This window comes from Pezoporus flaviventris, unplaced genomic scaffold (genome assembly GCF_033815535.1).
Source record: "Pezoporus flaviventris isolate CSIRO_AGI_PZ_B2104156 unplaced genomic scaffold, CSIRO_AGI_Pfla_v1 ptg000007l, whole genome shotgun sequence".
NCBI classification, from domain to species: domain Eukaryota; kingdom Metazoa; phylum Chordata; class Aves; order Psittaciformes; family Psittacidae; genus Pezoporus; species Pezoporus flaviventris.
The window spans coordinates 48,223,686-48,245,356 of record NW_026892555.1 but is presented as its reverse complement, the minus strand read 5'-3'; the positions used below and the strand labels follow the sequence as shown (position 1 = coordinate 48,245,356).

The 21,671-nt window shown below is 40.3% G+C and overlaps 1 protein-coding gene across 3 annotated transcripts in view; it reads left to right on the top strand.

Moving 5' to 3' along the window:
* The first annotated feature begins 248 nt into the window (after nucleotides 1–248).
* The window catches only part of MIB1 (MIB E3 ubiquitin protein ligase 1), a 66,182-nt gene continuing 44,759 nt past the window's right edge, over nucleotides 249–21,671 (top strand). For all 3 annotated transcript variants that reach the window (XM_061448670.1, XM_061448669.1, XM_061448668.1), the window contains exons 1-4: nucleotides 249–770; nucleotides 11,968–12,139; nucleotides 14,728–14,857; nucleotides 16,657–16,761. In XM_061448670.1, coding sequence (XP_061304654.1) covers nucleotides 542–770; nucleotides 11,968–12,139; nucleotides 14,728–14,857; nucleotides 16,657–16,761 — 636 coding nt within the window. In that variant the 5' untranslated portion in view covers nucleotides 249–541. The remainder of the gene's footprint in view (nucleotides 771–11,967; nucleotides 12,140–14,727; nucleotides 14,858–16,656; nucleotides 16,762–21,671) is intronic.

The following is a 21,671-nucleotide window of genomic DNA, read 5'->3' as shown; positions in this document are numbered from 1 at the left end:
CTGCAGGGGGCCCCCGACCGCTGCACCGCCTCGCCCAGGCCCCGCGGCTGCGCAGAGGCGGCGGGTCGGGCACATACGCATGCGCGCTGCGCGGAGGCGGACGCTGGTGGCGGCTGCCGGTCTCCCTGGTGCTGCCGCCGTCGCGGCCGCAGTTCCCGGATGTAGCGGTGGGCGAGCGGGGGTTTGTCGCTGTGGGGTGCGGGCGGGCCGGCCCCGTGGGGACGGTGTTGCGGCGCTGGGGATAGGTAGGTAGACAGGGAGGAAAGAAGCGAGAAGAAGAGCCAGCCGGAGCCTCCCACCGTCCCGGTCGCGTCCCACGGCCCCTTGGGCCCCTTTCCCTCCTCCCCCTGCTCACCGTCGCGTCAGGATTGCCTCCTTCCCCGCCGCCCCTCCACCTCCCTCTCCGCACCGGCATCCGCGGCCTGTGCCAGCCCTCGCCGCGACCGAAGCAGCCGTCCCCATCGGGGTCCCCCTCCGCCGCCTGCGGGCTGCGCGCCCCCTCCAGCCGCCCCGGGGCCCGGCCCCGTGGGGCGTCGCCGGGATGAGCAGCTCGCGGAACAACCGGGTAATGGTGGAGGGAGTTGGGGCCCGGGTGGTCCGGGGCCCGGACTGGAAGTGGGGGAAGCAGGATGGCGGCGAAGGCCATGTGGGCACCGTCCGCAGCTTCGAGAGCCCCGAGGAGGTGGTCGTAGTGTGGGACAACGGCACCGCCGCCAACTACCGCTGCTCCGGGGCCTACGACCTCCGCATCCTCGACAGCGCGCCCACCGGTGAGCCGGGGCCAGGGCCAGGAAGGGGTGAGGTGTGGTGGGCAGCACCCGAGGGCTGGGTTGCCTCGCTTCTTGCCTTTGTAGGGATGCGCCTGTCTGTGGGGGAGTCCGCTATCCTTCTCCCTTCGCATGCCCTGCTCGTGGGTGTCTATAGGTGTGGGTGCATGTGTGTATGTATACGGGAACTTTGAATAAATACATGGTGTGTGGCAGTAGGGAGAGGGGAAGTTGCCCTCGGTTTTAGCTGGCGAAAGCAAAGCAAAAAGTGATCTTCCATAGAGAGCAGTTTGCCGGTATGCTGTGGGGAGTGAAGGGTGGGGACCGAGAGAATCATACCTCAAGGTTTGGTTTTGTTTTTATCCCCCCTCACCCCTTCATGTATACAAATTTATATTTCATAATGTTTTGTAAAATTGTGACAGTCATTCTGTGTCGAGTGTAGGGAGGGTTGCAGAAAAAGCTTGTAACACCTTTTGCTGAAGATTACATTAAGTGGCTGAAATGCTGTTTTGTCTTGTAATCTGCGCGTTGTTTCTTATCTGTGTTGCCAGACCTGCTGTAAAATAGTGAAGGCACTGGGGGGGGGGGGGGGGGAACAAAAATGCATTTATTTATTCTTTTAATTATTTGGCCACTTGATACTTAATGTTTTAAATTCAGTCAGTTTGGACAATGGATTTAGATCTGCACTGACATTATGCGGCAGTGTTAGTGTTGCAGACACTGCAGGGAAATGTTCATTTTAGCATCTGTTTTCACAGTGAAAACTTATAAAGAAAATTATATTGTTCAAGTTTCATCAGAAATACAGTGAGGTGATTTGAGGCCGGGCAGGATTGCCTCAGTAATGAAGCGATTGGGCCAGTTTATTGGGGTGCATGGATGCTGCTTTTGTAGCATATCTTTCATTTAGAATATGATGGAGAGACCATTTTTGAGCTAGTTAGGTGTAGTGTTACAGAAAGGAAGTGAAAACACTTTTGAAGAGACAGAATCATGGAATTCATTGTAATTAATTATAAACATATCGCTGATGGTTAAAGCCCAACACATTGCATGGTGAGCCTTTGAGATGGATTTAATTTTTCTGAGTCTGGGTAGCTTCCTCTTTCATGGCTTCATGGTTGGGGTGTTTTTTTGATTGCTGTTTGGAAGGTAGCTGCTGTTAAAATGAGCTGAAAATCTTTTTGAAATGGACTTTCGAAAAAGTATTGAAGTGTAGTCTTTTGATTCGTCAGTTCTTGTCTTGCAGATATTAATGCTTTAAAACTTTACCTGCATTTGATATCATGAAGAAACCAGTGGGACTGCTTCTGCTTAAAACTGAAGTGTGTGCATATATGTTGAATACGAGCCTTGAATGCTCATTATTCTAGTTCTGCTTGACATGTTTGCAAGCTGACAGTATCCTCTTAACTGCATCTGGAAGCCTAGACTTAGTGCTCAGTCTGTGGTTTTGTTGCTTTTGTTTGCTTTGCTGCTTTATTCCTTCTGATTTTCGGTTAGGTTTATATTTTTTGTATGATAATTTCTGCTTCAAGTAGTATTATATATATTGCTGTGGGAAAAACTCATAAATACTGCCTGTTTCAGGCTTTGCAAGATGGTTTTTATCATCCTGAGGTTTTTGGCCAGTGTGTGCATCATCCTGATGGAACTGTTGCATGGAACTACCCAGGGTTGTCCTTTGCTAGACAGTTACTTTTTAGGTCATGATTCCCTGGAGACAGGGAGAGAAAGAGGAAAAAATAAAATCTGTAAAGTAGTACCAGCAAAAGGGAAAAGTTAACGGAATTGGAATTAGGATGCTGTGATTTTGGACTGAAATCCTGGTTTTACTAATGATTCACTTTATAGTCTTTGGCAAAGCACTTCCCTTCTTCAGTTTTCCACCTTTTTGTAATTGCTTCTTTTTCTCCATGGTGATTACTATCCATTGCTTAGAATAAGGCGTTTTTGTCTTTGGGTGATACTTTGACACTTTCTCTAGGAGCATTTAGAAAACTTTGCAATAAATAATTATGGGAAAAGTGGGATTAGGTGACAGGAATTTCTAATGGAAGTAGATTATGCTGTTGAGCAAAGAAGTGTTATAAAATATGGGGTGAGATTTGGTTTGATGGTACATAATACGGTGTTAAATCATGGCTTTTATAGTTTAAAATGAGAACGTATTTCTCTGGTTCATAAATTTACCGGCACAACATTATTGTAAGTCTGTAGTGAGAATAAATATAAAAACACAACAGTAGAAAGCAGAATTAAATTATTTGTTGATGGGAGTTCTTCTCATTAGGTATTCAAAACTGGACTTGGTTAGAAGTTCTTAGAAAGTGGTGATTGCAGCCAGAGTTGCTGCTTTGATGAGTTCAAGGCCTGTGCAGCCAGAAATGGCAGTGATGCATCAGGAACCTGTTGTGTTTCAGAGTAATGTTTGAAGCTTGTTCTAGTAAAAATAACCAACCAACCCAAAACAAACATAAACCTGAGTTTGATACATATATGTGCATATATATGTATATGCCTTTCCTTTGATGCCAGAACAAAGCTTCATAGTCTTAATGAGGTACTTACTGGCCTTGTATTTAATGGTTGTGTGCTATTACCAGCATAGGAAGACTGTTAACTTTTATAAAATTAGGATGGTCTTCTTTAAAGTAAAAATTTGTTGGTGATTGTTGGTATCTCTTGTAAGCCATATGATGTCATCTGGGTAATGAAGGACTTGTGTAAGAAGCTTTGTTTTGTTTTTAGGTGATGTCTACCAAGCTAACTGTGGTAGACAGCCCCTTGGTGATCATGTTTATATGGCCAACATTTCTTTAGCAAGACAGAGTGATCTAGAGAGATTAGTAAACCTAGGTTAAGTCCTGTGTAATGGGCTCCTAAATGGAATAAGTAGTTGTCCTGGGTTCAGCAGTAGCAGTCATGTTTCTCCTTCTTGGTAGCTGGTGCAGTGCAGTGTTTTGACTTTCGGCCTGGGAACAGAACTGATAGCGATGTTTTGGTTTGGCCAAGGACTTTGTGAGCCTCATGCTCTGCCAGGGGGGAGGGGAAGCCAGGAGGAAGCAGAGACAGGACACCTGACCCAAACTGACCAAAGAGGTATTCCATACCACAGCACATCATGCCCAGGATGTAACTGGGAGTTAGCCGGAAGGGCTGGGAGACTGCAGGGTTGGAGGAGGTATCGGTCGGAGCTTGGTCGGGGCTGGGGGGGCGAGTTATCGGTCAGCTGGTGCTGAGGTGTTGTATTCTCTTCCCTTGTTATTTCCTTTATCATTATTATCACTGGTGGTAGCAGTAGTGATCTGTGTTATACCTTAGTTACTAAACTGTTCTTATCTCAACCCGTGGGAGTTGCATTCTTTTTGATTCTCCTCTCCGTCCCTCCGGGAGCAGGGGGAGGGCAAGAAAGGGGGGGAAGTGAGCGAACGAGTTGCCTGACTGGGTTTAAACCACAACAGTAGTGGGACGTGATAATTAGCAGTGTGGTGTGGTGGCCCATTTACTTGCAAATAAATCCTGCTCTTTCTGTAAAGTAGCCTTTTGCCAGGATATAGAGTCTTTGACAGTCTTCTTTTTCTGGTAGTGTTGTGGAAAAAAGGCAGAAAGGGGTAGTTTTCTGAGTTGCTGAATAGAAGCTAAAAGTTTATAAACCCAAGCTTTATATTTAGAAGGGAAGGCAGTCTTTTGCCAGAGGAAAAGGCTGTACAGTAGTGTGTTTGCAGAGAGCACTTTTGACTATATTTACATAATACTTGTGATCATTACAGAAACTTGCTGGTTTTATTCTCTTTGTAGAAAGCAAAAGAAGATTTGCTTTCTACAAAGCTCAGGCAATAATGCATTTGTCATCCATTTCCTCTTCTATATGGTTGGTTCAAAGTAACAATGTTATTTTCCTTCTTAAAATATTTACCCAGTGGTGTTTGATTAAGGGTAGGTGACAGAGGGGCTGGGCTCAGGAAACAGAATCTTGACATGGAATTATCCTGCAGCTAGAGTAAGCGTCTGAGCAGCATAGAAAGTTGTATGTGCTGTGTTCTGTTACTATTGTAAATATAGGTGTTCTCTGTTGGAGATAAAGCACAGGCTTTCTGTACTTGTATTAATAGTTTTTTGTAACCTGAAGAGTTGCATAAATCACCATGAAGTCCCACATGTCAGAACATTTTAAAAGGTAGACTACATCAGGTGATTTATCCTACGTATTTTTGTTCTTGCTTTTGCTTTTGTTCTTGCTTTTTAGTGTAATTCAAGGCAAATTGTCTTAGTCATGGGTTTTTTTTTTTTAGTGGCTATTTCTACATACTTACAGAACCCCTCGTAAGTGAAAGAAGTCCAATAGCTTCATGAGTAGTAGTATTGGGAAGCCTGCTTTTTTAATAAACGTGTCCTTTGTTCTTCCTGCCCTTCCCCCATGTCTCCTACACAATAATCCTCTCCCTCCTCATGTATCTTGTGATACTCTTTCCAGACCGGACACATGCTTTGGCAAGTCTGGCATCTCTTGTATACAATAATCTGTCAGCTGGTTGCTGCCAGGAAGTGCATTTGGTAGATAAGTTATGTTTGTGGGGACACTGATTTGAGTTTTTACACAATTTGTCAGAATCTGGTTATCTCTAAGAATTTTTTTATTTCAATTTGCCTGGAGTCTGACCATAGTGTAAAAATTACCTGGAGTGGGAGAATGGGAAGACCAAAGCATTGTTGTTGCTCTTTAAATTAGGGTGTAAACATACTGGTTTTCTAAGTACTTTGCAGTATCCCTTGCTTGATGGTATTATGTAATTATGATATGAAAGGATTTGGGCATATGAGAGTTCTGTTAGAGAATAATGAGTCCATTGGAAACCAGATTTTGTTGGTTCTGAGACATAACTGAAATCACTATTGGCTTCTGCTGTGCTTAACAGTGAGTGATATGGATCCCCCTTGTACATTTTATTTTGCTGTATTGGACAGCTGTATCTTGCCACCTAATTAGTACAAAAAATATTTGTTACAAATTCAAATAGCAATTTGAGCAACATTGCTTCTGTTTCCTTCCACAGCTTTAAGATTGAGCATGGCTTTTAAAAATTTGTAGGCAAAGGCTGTAAAATTGATGTATAAATTAATGTTGATGGAGGAATGGTGGCCCAGGTAATCTAGGAAAGATTTGAGAATATATGACAAAACTGAAAATAATTGTGGCAGGGACATAATGGTAGAAAACTAATAGGAAATGCAACTAGTAAAAACATTAATGACAAGTAGAGATCAGGAATACTGGATTTTATGATGTATTAAGGTTGGAGGGACATTAGGAAATGCCAGCTATTTAAAATTAATTAGGCATGTTGAAAGTACCCTTCTTGTTACCTGGTTTCTTTTGTGGTTTTTTTTTTCAGTGCAGTATGGAGTATGACACAAAACCCAGCTCATTTTGAAATAGTCTGCTCACAGCAAATTTTCAAGGCTATATAGAGGTTTAGTTCTTGCATTATCTCGTTTTGGAGCTAAAGTGCTCTTCTGATTCACAGCTGGCCAGCTGCAGGGCTGATGTTTGACTTTTGAAGTTTTTATGGCACTTTAGTATATTCCAGTAGTTTAATTAAGTTGTTCTTTCCTAATATAAATTTTGTACAGGTTGTGTTTCTTGACCTTTCTTAAACAGCCTTCCTTTTGAAGACCGAAAGTGGTTTGTGACAGATACACGTTGTATTTTGGTGAGGATTTCAGTTTATCTTCAGAGCCTACACTTGAGCCAGTGTCATAGAATCATAGAATAGTTAGGGTTGGAAAGGACCTTAAGATCATCTGGTTCCAACCCCCCTGCCATGGGCAGGGACACCTCACACTAAACCATGTCACCCAAGGCTTTGTCCAGCCTGGCCTTGAACACTGCCAGGGATGGAGCATTCACAGCCTCCCTGGGCAACCCATTCCAGTGCCTCACCACCCTAACAGGAAAGAATTTCTTCCGTATATCCAATCTAAACTTCCCCTGTTTAAGTTTGAACCCATTACCCCTTGTCCTGTCACTACAGTCCCTAATGAAGAGTCCCTCCCCAGCATCCCTATAGGACCCCTTCAGGTACTGAAAGGCTGCTATAAGGTCTCCATGCTGCCTTCTCTTCTCCAGGTTGAACAGCCCCAACTTTCTCAGCCTGTCTTCATACGGGAGGTGCTCCAGTCCCCTGATCATCCTCGTGGCTCTTCTCTGGACTTGTTCCAACAGTTCCATGTCCTTTTTATGCTGAGGACACCAGAACTGCACACAATGCTCCAGGTGAGGTCTCATGAGAGCAGAGTAGAGGGGCAAGATGACGTCCTTTGACCTGCTGGTCACGCTCCTTTTGATGCAGCCCAGGATACGGTTGGCTTTCTGGGCTGCGAGCGCAGCAGCCCAGCTGAAGCTGGCTCATGTTCATTTTCTCATTGACCAGCACCCCCAAGTCCTCCTCTGCAGTCCTGCTCTGAATCTCTTCTTTGCCCAACCTGTAGCTGTGCCTGGGATTGCTCTGACCCAGGTGTGGGACCTTGCACTTGTCATGGTTAAACTTCATGAGGTTGGCATTATTCCACCTCACAAGTGTGTTGAGGTCCCTCTGGATGACATTCCTTCCCTCCAGCGTATCAACCGAACCACACAGCTTGGTGTCATCGGCAAACTTGCTGAGGGCGCGCTCAATCCCACTGTCCATGTCAGCGATGAAGATGTTGAGCAAGACCGGTCCCAACACCGATCCCTGAGGGACACCACTCATTACTGGTCTCCAGCCGGATATTGAGCCATTGAGTGTCCTAGTTGTTCCTGTTCAATGTACAGCATGGAATGGGTTTGGAGGACACAAACTCGTTTCCTTTTCTGGTAAATTGAAAGATACAATCTCAGTGTTACTGAGCATTCAGTTCACTGGACTAGAGCAGAGCGACTCTGAAACATTAGAAATAATGTCTTCTTCCCTCCCTAAACGTAAGTAGTGCCAACATCAGGTCCTCAGTACTGAATTTTGGTGAGTAGATGGAGATTATGCTGAAGCAGGTTGTCCCCTTTTAGCCCATGGAGGGCCACAGCGGAGCAGGTATCCACACTGCAGCCTGTGGGGGGCTGTAGCAGGTAGACATGCCCTGAAGGAAGCTGCAGCCCGTGGAGTGCCTGTGCTTGGGCAGTGTTTACCTAAAGGATCGTAGCCCATGAAGAGGACCTATGGTGGGGCAAGGAAGAAGTGTGAGATGCTATTATGGACTGACCATAACCTGCCATTCCCCATCTTCACCAGAAGTTCATCACCAGCAGAGTTGCCAGGCACTGGAACAGGCTGCTCTGAAAAGTAGCTGAGTCATCATCCCTGCAGCTGTTTCAAAGACATGTAGACACATGGTACTTAGGGAGATGGTTTAGGGGTGGGCTTGGAAGTGTCAGGTTAATGGTTAGACTCAATGATCTTAATGTACCTTTCCACGCCAAATTATTCTATGATGCTGTCTCCGCTTGGGGAGAAGCAGGGAGGTGGAGGAGTTCGGAATAAAGGAGTGAAGTTGTGTGTGGGAAGAAAGGGGAGCATAGGGAGAAGGTGGTTTGGTTCTTGTTTTTCTCACCTTTTTTTCTTCTTTTTTTTTTATGTTTTCCTTTAAATTGGCTGTAAGTTTAATTTCCCCAGCTCAAGTCTGTTTTACTTGTAATGGCAGTTGGTCATCTCGCTTCTGTCTTGACCTACAAGCTCTTTCATTTTACTTTCACTCTCCATCCTATTGAAAAATGAGAATGAGAGAGTGGCTAGGTGGGTGGGTGTCTGGCAGCTAGCCAGCCAAGGCCAGCCCACCATACTGTGTGCCTAAAATACGTATTTCAACTTAAAGAAGGTTGAAAGAATTTTTATTATTTTTTTAAACATCAAGTAGTTAATTTTTTTTTTATATTAGGAACATGGGTAAGAATTTAGCTATCGCATTTTGTGAGCCAGTAGTAGCGCCTTGTTTAGCAGATGAAATTAAAACGCTTTTAGTCCACTCTCACTAGAGGCATACAAATCTGCTTCTCCCTTCAGATCTCTAATGTGGTGGCTGAGTGTTCTGTAACAGGATTATTTGCCTGCTAGTGCCTTGCAATGCTTTGTCACGCCAGCAGTGTTGAGCAGTACCATGAAGAGCAGGACTGGGAAACTGATCCAGATGAGTATTCTTCCTCCTGGTTGTTTTCCAGCTGAGTATCTTTCTTGATCCAGTTTACATCTCAACTCTGCAAAAACCTTTTGCTGGCATAATGGAAAGGATGGAGCAGCATGGGCAGGTGAGGCATGGACTGAAGTGGGTGTTGCTGCTGGAATTGGGTCAGGGAATGGATGAAGAAAGGCTCTATGTTTAGATGGTGTTTAGAGGTCTGTGAGGTAGAGATGTGACTCTTCCAATCAGAGACTCCAAATAGAGACATATACTTGTTCTCTTTTTAAATTCCAGATGCTATGGGCTGTGAAATGACTTTTGAGTCAAATACTTCCCCCCCCCCCCCTTGATCTTTCCTAATGATTTTTTTTAATGAGTTTTTCTACAGCAACTTTTGCTTCCCTGAATAGAAATGTTTAGTTTTTATTTAAATTTACATAACAGGAAAGATAGCTTTCTCCTTGATATTAACCCTCCACGTTGAGAAGGTGGTCATTGATGGAGTTGTGTGTGGGAGAAGATGTATGGCTGATTTCCAAGTTCTTGTTTTGTAGAAAAAAACGTTTTTAGTTGTTACCAGGCAACAAATACTCTTTAAATGTAGGAGATCAGTTAGAAAGAACAGTTATGCTGCAAGAGGTGTGTTGCCTGGCACTCGAAGTTGCAAATAACAGTACAAGTTATAGGACTTGCTTGTGCCAGACCTTCAGAATTTCAGCGCAGACTTTGTGGTCAAGGTATGGATGCCACCTTATTCATGAACTGCTCCAGGAATTAGAGTGTCATCTAGTACAATGTCAGCAGTTTCAGGCTTTTTGTTGCCACTAAAGGCTATATTTGATGCCTTGAAGGGCTGCTCAGGTCCCTGCAGTACTATGTGCAGTCTTTGCTCCAAACATGTTGCTTTTTCCAGCCATACCTAAGTATTTATTTCAGTGCTCATGCATCAGGATTTTTTTTTTTAATCATGTGGCCAGAAATCTTCCTAAATACATTTATAATCAAGGCTGGAAGAGGGTGTGTAATGGGAAGCCTTCTTGGTTAGGAGAGATGAACACAAAGTTATTTTGTTGGCATTCAGAGAGACCTTGACAAGCTGGAGAAATGGGCCAACAGTAATCTCCTGTAATTCAACAGAGAGAAAGGCAGAGTCCTGCACAAGTGCAAGCTGGGGACAGCTGCCTGGAAAGCAGCTTTGCCAGAAAGGACCTGGGGGTTCCAATGGACAGCCAAGTAACCATGAGCCAGCAATGTGCCCTTGTGGCAGCGAAGGCCAGTGGTATCTTGGGCTGCGCTGGAAGTGTTGGCAGTTGGTTGAGGGAAATAATCCTTCTATTTAGCACTGGTGAGACCACACCTAGAATACTGGATCCAGTTCTGCGCTCTTCAGTGAGAGAGAGACATGGACATACTAAGTATGTCAAGTGAAGGGCTGCAAATGTATTTTAATATATCTTAAGGCATCTGGTATGAAGAGAGGCTGAGGGATCTGGTGATGTTTAGCCTGGAGAAAAGAAGGCTTGGGGCAAGGGAATCTTAAGGGTGCATATGAATACCGGATGGAGGTGATAAAGAGGACAGAGCCAGGTGCTTTTCAGTGGTGTCAGGTGATAGGACAAGAGGCAATAGGTGCAAATAGAAAAATACAGTAACTTCCACTTAAGCATAAGAAGAAAGATTTTTTGCTATAGGGATGATTGAACACTGGAACTGTGTTGTGGAATCTGTGTTCTTGGAGGTGCTCAGAACCTGTCTGGTTATGGTCCTGAGCAGCTGACTCTGCTGACTCAGTTTACCCAGCTCTGAGCAGTGGTGGTTGGAGTAGATAATTTTCAGAGGTTACTTCCAACCTCAGCTATCATGTGATTCTGTGAAATGATCAGACAAGAAGGCTTTTCCTTCAGTTTTACCTCTCCAGCTGTTGATTATTCTTCACTGCAGGTGACTCAGCTGTTGGACACAAGTGACTAATAGGTTTATAGTGAATTTAGCAGTCATTTCCAAAAGCATCCCTTCTGGAGAGGGCAAAACCTGTTCTTTTTCCTCAGTAATTTCAGTGTGATCTGGGTTTTTTGGGCTGTATTTCTGTTGTGGGTTTTGTTGTTTTTTTTTTTTTGTAAGGGTGAGTGACTGGGAAAAATCTGTTGTTATTCTAACCTTCCAGTGCTCATTTTTGTCTTGTGCTGCAGACTCATTGCCAGTGCTTCTCTCTTCTATTGCTCTTTTTTTATCTTTTTCCCCAAACAGCAGCAGATTTTGATATTTTATTTTATTTTTTAATAAACTTGTGGCTATTCACTATGTTCAGAATGCATGGTTGGAAACAGCGACTGATCACTTTCACTGCTGTAGCTTGGCAAAGCTGCAGGAGTAAGTATTGAGAACTCGGTTTTTGTGGAAGACTGTGTAGAGCACATGGTGGTGGGTTACATCTGTCTGTGGCACGTTCTTTTTGGAAAAGTCAATATATGAAGCAGTATAATAATCAAAAATGGTAACATTTTCAGGAAGCTGATGGCATCTATCCTGGAGAGCTAAATTCTTTCCTATATAAAAAAGAACAGAGATAAGTGCTTATCTTTTGCATTGTACAAAGTGTGTAAGTCAAACCAGTGATTTTCAATCTGCTGCACACAGTTAAGCACAACAGACTTTGTGGTAAAAGGTGTGTTGACAGTCTTAATCCAGAGTGAAAATTCCAGATCGCCTGTGTATTTTGGTATGTGTTTCTGACTCTTTAGCTTGTTAAAAGATTTCTCATTTTCTTTCTCTGATTTGTATAGATGGAAGAAAACAAACACAGTCTCCTTGGCTTTTGTTGCTGAGAAAAGAGAACATTTCAGGAACAGACTGAACCGGAGATAGGATGCAGAGTTCATTGTCATTTCCCCTCTGTTGTGTAGGCTGATGGGGTATCGCTAGCAGCCTTTCTCTCTTAACTTTTTAGTATATGATTACAAATTACAAAGGTGCACAAGAGAAATCTGTGTATTGCTATAGCAGAGTTGTTAATCTCTTGTTTCTCTTTTCCTCCCCACAGGAATCAAGCATGATGGGACTATGTGTGATACTTGTCGACAACAACCCATCATTGGCATCCGATGGAAATGTGCTGAATGCACAAATTATGATTTGTGTACGGTTTGCTATCACGGGGACAAACATCACTTGAGGCATCGTTTTTACAGAATTACCACACCAGGAAGTGAAAGGTAAAAGATAATTTTTCCCCCCATGAAATTAAATAAGAACACTTAATTGTGGTTAGTATTAAACTGCAGATTTTGTTACTGAAATTTGGTTTAGGTAAGATAGTGGCTTGAGGTGTAGATTCTGTTACTGGCTCTGCCTCTTTGTGAGGGAGGGTAGCTAGGACAGATCTTCGTAGCTTGGAAAACACGGAAATTTTCAGAAGAATGGAGTTAAGAAAAAAGGATATGATTATTCAGTTTCTTTGATCTCATTGCAGTCATCCTAGTTCTTGTGTTATCACATAGCAGCTTTAAAACAAAGGTAGTTATCTGTACACAATGTATAATCACAAAATGATTTGTCAATGAATTCCTGAATGTGAAAGCTTAATTAGGCTCAAAAAATGATGTAGACAGATTGAGGGAAAATAACCTGTGGGCTATGAAAAACAGAATGATCTGGAGGCAAAACCTTTGACTTGAATTGCTTAAACTGCACACTGCAGAAAGCAGAGAAAAGATGCTATGCAGGTTGTTCTACCCTTGCCTGGGTTTTCATGTTCTTTGTAAGCATCTGTGCTTGTCTCCCAGCAAAGAACTGAACAGAATGGTCTTTTAGTTTGCCCTTGCATAGCTGTTCTTGTGTTCTTGGCTTTAAATAACTTGTCTAAATCCGTAGCCCTTTTCTGTCAAGGTTTATCAACCAATTAAGTGAGAACAGTAATACTTGCCTGTTGCTGAATGCTTGGAGAACTGCGATAAAACGTTGTGTAAAGGTATATGCTGTGCTGTCACCTCTGTGATGACTCTCCAGAAAGTTCTTTCATAAAATTATTGGAAGCTTTTTTATTAGATATGATAGTCAGTTAAATGTGTGTAGGACATTTATTTCCTCTTCTTGGAGAAGTAAGGTTTACAAATATGTTGTAATTCAGTGATGTGCTTTATCAGTGCTTTTACAGTAAAGGGAAGTGGTTGGAACACACAGACTGTTCTCATATGGTGTTTTGTAGGGGCTGTGTTTATTTTCTCAAATGTTTATCTTGAAGTTTAACTATGGCTCAAATGCCCAGGTCAGTGGCTTTATCAAAATTTAGCTTCTGTTTTTTTTTTGAGATTGATACCAGCAGATCTAGGTACCAAATAGATATAATAAGCTTAGAGACTCAATTATAATGTTTAGTGCAGGACAAGACTTAGAAGTTGGATCCAAGAGTAGAAAGTGCTGGCTTAGTGTAATTAAGTTGTCTGTTACGGTATAGAAAGATAAGCTTTATTTTTGGAGATAGACTGTATGGAAGGTATAGAATTGCAGGAAATCTTTTGTGTCTTGTCACTTTCTCCCATGAGCTCCGTTTTGCAACTCTTTATTGGGATGGCAGCTTCATCTGCCAAGGAACTGTTTCTACTGGAGCGAGCTTAGCTGAGAAAAGTTGGTTGAAGTTAACTGAGGTAGGAGAAAAGGGCAAAGCAATGCTATCGAAGTTGAGGAATATTTCAAAATAGGAAAAATGGCAAGAGGCATCTAAGGACATTTCGATGAAGTGTAAGCTCTGTGTACTTTATTCTTGAGCCTGGGATATCATACAGGTAGCATGTGAAAGTAATGCATGCTGGTTTTTTTCTCAGTTTTGTAGGTGTTGAGGACTTTCTAAAATACTTATATAAACAGAGTATCTTTCTGTTTCCTATCACGCTTTCATATTACTTGGATAAAAACGGCAAATATTTTCATGTGCTCTTTGCATTGATTGTAGTAGTTAATTTTTTTTCCTTGTCTGCCATCTGCTGGATGCTAAAAGCTTAGCAGGAGGGCGATACACTTCTGGAAGAGGTCGGGAATCTTTCAGAATTTCAGATGGAAAAATACTTTTGTCAGGCAGCATTTTCCTGGCATGAAGTAGGAAATCTAGTTGCATGCAAACTGGTAGCTTTTGAGATGGCTGAAAAGGCAGGAAAATGTCTCTTTGTTGCTATTTGTAAGTTAAATACTCATGAATTATTTCGTTTGGGATTATCTGCTTAAATTCTGTGGAAATCAGAGGGAAAGAGGTTTGCTTTAGAAAAATGACATATTATGACTGAAAAAAGAGGCTCCAAGATACTGAATAAAATTTGCCAAGATATGCTATGAGTATATAGAAAATAGATTGAGACATGGAGGGGAAACAGGTGTAAAAGTGTCAGTGCAATTGCAGGAGGGTAATACTGGCCTAGGGTGCATGTAAGAGAAACAGAAGTGTGTTGCTTATATGACTCTCTAGGTTTCTTTAATGATTTTAATAATGAGTATAGATCTATATGTAAGTATACAAGACTATTACTGGTAGTAGCAAGTTTGGAGAAAAAAAATCATTAGAATTAAAAACTAATTATAAACATACAGTAAATGAGATTTAGGAAGATTGTGACTTTATCTTGTGGGCTGCTGTTCAAGTTGAGAATCGAATGAATGTGATTCACTGATTGAAGTCTGTGTTTGTGGGTTTGTTTGTTGGTTTTTTTTTGTTTCAAGATGCTCTCCTTTCTTCCTGTCCCCAAAGATTCGTTTTGGACATTTTTTTTTTTGTTATCTTGACACTTGTGGGTTCTTCTTTTAATAACTTCAGGGTATTGTTGGAGTCTCGCCGTAAATCAAAGAAAATTACAGCAAGAGGAATCTTTGCAGGTGCCAGAGTGGTGCGAGGAGTTGACTGGCAATGGGAAGATCAAGATGGTGGCAACGGGCGTAGAGGAAAGGTAAAATTAAAACTGGTTTAAATAAGAAGATGCATTTCTGCATGCTCATGTAATGGTCTCAGTGGCCTTTCTAATTGTAGAGTAAAAATATGAGCATTAAAGTTAATATTTTAATTTGCTGGGCATTTTTTAATCATCTTCTGTAATGCTCAAGTCTTTAGAAAGAAGAGGGGAAGTATACTGTGACTGGGTCTTTTAAATTTCAATGTACCTTTTTTACAATGCCAGCACAAAATTTTTCAGACTACTAAATTTTCATCTTGGTGGTTTTGCTAAGGGTGGTTTGTAATAACATTAAGATCTTTGGCATATTTCAGCATTAATAGAGAGCTAGTATAGAAATATAACTGTCAAGAATATCCCTTTCTGGTCATCACTGCATTCTGTAGTCTTGTTGCTCGTGGGTCAGGACATTTGTATAACTCTTGCTCTTGGTTTTCAATGCTTGCACCATAGATTTTGGAGGTTTTTTTTTAATATAATAATCATATGGACTTTTCCAGTTTAAATCAAAAGTTCTGCGCGTGTTGGATATGGGTATTAGATTACTGGCTTATGACATTATATGACTGGTTTTAATGTAGTTGTATAATAAAGTGTTTGGATTTATTGAATATTGCATGGAATGATAGGTTGCTAATCATGATCTTTGCAAATTTTCCATTTACAACTTACACGGAGAACTAATGAAGGTTTATTACAAGTATGAACATACAGCAGGAAGTGTAAAATATACTATGACTTTTATTACCAAATATGAGATGTTCTAGGTGAATTGGATGCACTTGTATCTTGGTGAACTAGTGGGTTTTGTTGCATTTTGTTTTAGAACACTTAAGCAGCATTTAAAAGGTCAGAAGTTCCTGGATAAGATACTTAGCCTATTTTATAGCCTAGATATTTACAGAAGCTTTAGGACTTTTGGGGATTTCATTTTGGATTTTATTAAGAGGAAATACTAAATTTAGATTTCTTAGAGCAAAGGCCCTTTACAGGCAGCTTTTGTTCCATCTTAATTATTTACCCCTTGCTTGTGCCCTTGAATTGGGCAAGATATTTTGAGATCTGTGAAACTTTGCAGAATGAGTCTTATACTTCATTGTCTGATTTTTGTACTGAACTTGAATTGGTGGGATTGTTTGCAAGCTGAAAATATATATAAAGGTATATAAATGTTTGCAAAGAGGAGAAGCAGATAGTAAATAACTGGAAAAGATTTAAAATAAATACGGATAAGAATGAAGGCAAATTCTGGAAATGCATTTTCTTTTTAATAATGGAAATTTTTTTGTGATTTGGTGCATGGCTTTAGGATATCAGAAATGTCAGGGAAAGTCCTTTTCACTCTGCTTTTGTACTGTTGAACAGGTTGGCTCTGGAAATAAAACATTGTCTTCTAATATAGCGCACCACCATCAGGCTAATGCAGGTTAAACTAGGTAAATTGAAGCAATTAAAATAGTTTTTGTCCTGGTTTTTGTAGTTAAATGCTGCTTCTAATAAGAAGCATCATAAAATAAATTTTTACAGTTCATATTTTGTTTTCTATTTATGGAGTTAGATGGCCTACCAAATATACAAGAGAGAAATAGGCCTATAAAGTACCTATACAGGCTGCCATCTTCTTAAGATGGGAACGCTCGTATCAAACAGAAACCGGCTTCAGAATAAATTGTATTAAACTCACTGGAACTGCTGTATCCTGAAGTATTCTGGAGAGATGAATGAGGTTTTAAGTCCAAATTGTGTTTCTAAGTCTTTGTTCTACAAGCAATTTTCTTATTTTTAAAACTGAATAGGTAACTGAAATCCAAGATTGGAGTGCGTCAAGCCCGCATAGCGCAGCATATGTTCTTTGGGACAATGGAGCTAAAAACCTTTACAGAGTTGGCTTTGAGGGCATGGTAAGTATAAAAGAACACAAAGGGTAAAATGCATGGTGGGGGAAGGGAAGTAAGGATAACTCATTGTGCTTTATTATCCTGCTTTTGTAATATCCTTTGTCAGTTTGCGTGCTATTAGTCAGGTCATTGTGAATACAGCTGTATGGATCATGCATATGTATTAGTAAGAAAGTCTGATCTGGGAATTTATAAGACCTGTGAGTAACTTCAAGTTAAGGGCTGCTTTTTGCCAGTGTGGTAAATGTTTATGTTGCATGCATGATTATCTTACTGTGCTACTGTTGCGCTTAAAACTCAGAAAAGAAGGTTAGTTATGAAGTCCTTAAAGACCCTATTTGTTTAACTCCTGAACTCTTCATTTCAGGTCAAAATTTGGTGTGATTACTGCAGTATTTTAAATTACTTGCAACACTCGGAACCCCCTTGAGAGCATTTTTGTTTCGTCAGTGGAAGGGTGTTGAATTAAGTTACAATCTTGATTTGTTTTAGCACTATATTTTTCACTTCCTAGCTTCTACAGCTTCTTCTGCAGCTTTAGAGAGAAAATGGGTGAGACTGCAGCTTAAGTGCCTTCTGTTGCTGGGTTTTCTTATCCTAATGTGGGTCAGGGAAGGGTTACTTTGATTATCAACTGCTTTACAACATCTTAATTAGCATTTCTTTGCATGATTTTTGTTTGATTTTGCAGAGGAAAATCATGTTAACATTGAAGTGTCATCTTGTCTGATGTGTATAGTAAAAAAAAGTTAAACAATGGCTAGTCAGCTTACTGTGCCTTGTAGCCTTACTTGAAATAGAGTTTATTTTTATAGTAAAAATAAATACTAAATATCACTTTTGCAGTAAATACATATTTTAGCATCAGGTTTAAAAAAAACAGACATCTTTAGTGCAGGTCAGCTTTTCTGATGAGTGAAGATGCTAATGATAAGATATAAGTCAATATTGAATTACGTGCTTCATGGCCTCCTTCTCCCCTCTGAGTTCTGAAGAAAATTCTCTAAATACTGGCAAAAGGGAAAGAAAGTTACATATAGTATTTTGTAGTGTAATATTATTAAACCAGTTGTTGGTATCTTCTGCCTTGTATTTGACTGTGAGGCATGGTAAAGGAACACGATTACAAAATGTAGATAGAATAAGATACAGATTGTCTTTTTGTTGCTGTAATTTCAGTTACTGTGTTAAAATCTGTGGGCTGCATAAGTAGGAGTGCTGTGGAATCATTAAAGGTTCCTTCTGGCCTCAGGAAAAAATATGTTTAAGATAAGTTAAATTCTGTTCAGATTATATATTCCCATAGTAAGAAAAAATATATTTATTATTTGTAAATCCAACAATATTCTGTTGCCAAACTTGCCACACAAGGAAGTGTTAAACATTTCTAGACTGCTTGATTTATTTCTGAAGCTGTAAATTTCAATAGATAAGTGTGGTTCTTCCCACAAGACTCGGACGAATAGAAATATTAGGTCAATCATTTAGTTAACAACAAAAAAATCTCTAAAATGTGTGTGAAACTACATATATGTTATATATATGGTAATATATAAATAATATGCATACATATATATAAAAGAGTAACTTGAGGCTTTATATGTAGTGTTTACCTAATTGTAATCCATTCCTACAATAATTTTATCTTTGTCAGAGACTTCTCTCAAACGCAGTTTTCACTCCAGACAAAATGGGTTGTTGGATATCTGTGACAATCATTTAAATGTAATACTGAATTTTGTAACTGATTAATTGCTGGCTATGTGTACAACTCATTATGGTTATTTACTACTATTTATGTGCTGTTATGTAAAACTGAGTAATAGTCACAAAATTCACATGAAGTTGGGGCAAACTTCTTTTGAGACTTACAAATTGGTTAAGAATGTCAGGAGAATGTGGAATCAACAATACTGAGAGTGTGTACCCATGTAAATACAGCTGGGAAGAGACCCCTTACTTGCAAATGAATAACACTTGACTCATGCAAATAGAGTTGATTAAAGAAACACAACTCATTATTGTAAGTTGCGGTTGCTTGTTTGATAGCTGACAGGCTGCATCTGGTCCTCAAAATTAATCTATCTGGCCTGCCAGCTTTTCTTTTGGAGTGATGAGAATTGGCTGGTGGGCAGCAGGTGCTGGCTGAAAACTTGCATCTATTTGTGGTCTGATGTTTAGAGTTTTTATCTGAGTTTGTTCTTGCTGTGTTTACGTATAAAGTGGTTGACAGAGGTGCATCTTGTCTTTCTTTGTGAAGCCTGGCATTTAAATCTGGGACTTTCTTCTGCCACAAGGCCACAATTTCCCAAATTAAAATCTGTGTTTATGATGCTCATAGGTTGAATAGCATGTTTGCTACATCTGTAGTGGGAATAAATTGTTGACTAATATGGTTACTGATGCTGTTTGCCTTTCATCTCTATATGTATTCAGATTCTAGAGCCAGACTGAGCTGTTAGCCACCTTGGCTGCTTTAGAAGCATGTGAACATGGCCTTTTGCAATGAAAAGATAACACTATGTTGGAATTGGGGGGTCCATGAGAAGGCTATGATTTAGCTTTTTGGACTTGTTTCTAGTTTTTATTTTTTTGTATCGCACAATAGAGGATGTACAGCTGGTAACTTCCGTTGGTTTTCAATAAATGTTATAGTCTGCTACGTAGGATGATTTTGCTATGAAAACTTCAAGTAACAGTTCCATCAGCAGATGTGCTCTAAATCAGTTTAATTATTTAGGAATTGTCTTTTTGCTACCAATTTTTTTTTGCCCTGTACTACTTGCCTTTTTTTTTTTTTCTGTGATTAACCTCCTCATCTTGTTTTTCATTATGAAGGACCTTGCTTTCTCTGTGAAGTCTCTGAAAGAAGTAGCTGTACTTATAATCCATCATTGTCTCAGTAATCTGTAAGCCATCTGTGTTTGTGTACTTCTTTTCCACGAATTTTGAATGGTTGAGTGCATAAGGGAAATCAAGAAGATTCCTTCCCCTTGTGTTTTTGATGTTGCTTTAAACTGTCTTTTCCTGTTTGACACCTAATGTCTGTTCATCAGTATTTATTTGGGTTACCCTAACAGATAATCCTTGAAATTGCTCAAGAGGATTTTAAGAATGATTTACTCAAACTCTTTTTTAAATAAAACCGAGGTAAATGTCTTGGCATACCAGGCGTTGCAGGTGTTATGAAACATATAGAAAGATGCTTTCTGCTGCAGTTACAACTGTCAGATCTGAAATGTGAGTTAAACCTTCAGCACTCTAGTCTTTTAGTTTGTCCCCTGTATACTCAAAATGAGGGGTTTAGGAAAGAGCAACAGGAATTTTCATTATCTTGTTAGTTTAGTGTCCTGTTGCTTCTAGGAGCTAATCAAAACTGGTTTAAAACACAGATGTGAATTTTGGCCGCTTTTTAGACATGCAGCGGGTGTTTTTTATTACATTACTTGCAGTGTGGCCAGATTTAGGTGGTTAGTTGTTTGGAAATCCAGTGCAGAATTAGTTATTTATGTGTACTATATGCATTTATTTGCACTTGTCAGCAGACCTTGCTTTTTTTGTCTTGTTTGCATCGTCTTATTTTTTTACGTTTCTCCTATAGTTGCAACCAAGCCAAGTTTTTCATCTCTCTATAACCGAGTTGCTTAGAAGCATATTTCTGTTAACCAGAAACATACTTAGTGATCCTTTCCAATGTTGTTATTTACAGTATTAACCCACAAGGAAGACTTCACAATGGTCCTCCTTAAAAAAAAGTTACACATGGAAAAGCTTTATAAGTAACTATCATCAGTAGACCATAAGATTATAAGTAGTTCACTCAGGATTTGCCTGAGGTCTGATTTCTTCCGTGGGAGGCTGTTGCTTAGTTTTTATACCTCACACCTCTCTGTCATTTCAGTCACTTTCTACACCATCTTCTACTTTCTCCTTTTATTGCTTTCACTTTTCTCAATTTCTTGAAATTGAAAGTGGTTTGAGTTCACTAAATTTGAAATACAGCATTTCTTATAAACTTTTTAGCTAAGCTTACAAATTTATCCAGTTCTTGTTGTCTTAGCCAGGTGAGAAAGCAGCATGCACTAGGCTTATTTCCTTGCCAAAAGCTGTTGAGAGTTTGAAAGACTTAAAATGACCTTTAAAGTGTGTATTTGTTGCTACCTCAAACACCTGCAGCTGTGGCACAGTTCCTGCCGGTATATCTAAGATCTGTATTAATTTCTGTCCTGGTATTTGCTGCTAGTGTCAGATGCTGTTTCAGTGTGTCTGGATCAAACATTCTTCTTTTCTCAGCAGAACACCTAGTTTTCTTACCAAGCATGTAGGCTCCCTGGTTTTAATGAATGGCATTCCATATTGATTTGAATAACATAGTAGGCAGCTGCTCCTTCAGCACTGTTTTCCTCTTCGAGGTCAGGGATGATAGCACTTGTACATCATCTGCCAACACTGCTGACATTGCTGTAATATACTTTGTTTTCTTCTCTGAAGTTTTTATGGTAATGAAATTTTTGCTGATTTCTAATGGTGTAGTTGGATGGCAAGTCAGAGCAAACTGTTACATTTCTCATTTGACTGAGCAGATTATGATCTTTATGTAATCCAGTCACATACAGCTGGAATGCAGAGTTTTCCAAGCAAGTCAGAAGGTAGATGCTAGAAGAACAAAGTTCTCCACGTGGGCAGAATGCATTATTACCCACTGCTCATGTGCATCAGCTGTTAGTACTGGTCTGAAGGTCCTGCTGTGTGATGTTTTATGCTCATGCTGTTCCTTGAGTTTTCATTATAGTGATTCCCTCCTTAACTGGGGGCTTCAATCTCTTCTCTAACTATGCACAGATTCCTCAAAATCCACAACTTGTTTTTCTGTTTCTTGAAAGAATCCTGTTCAGGATTCATTGAATGATTTT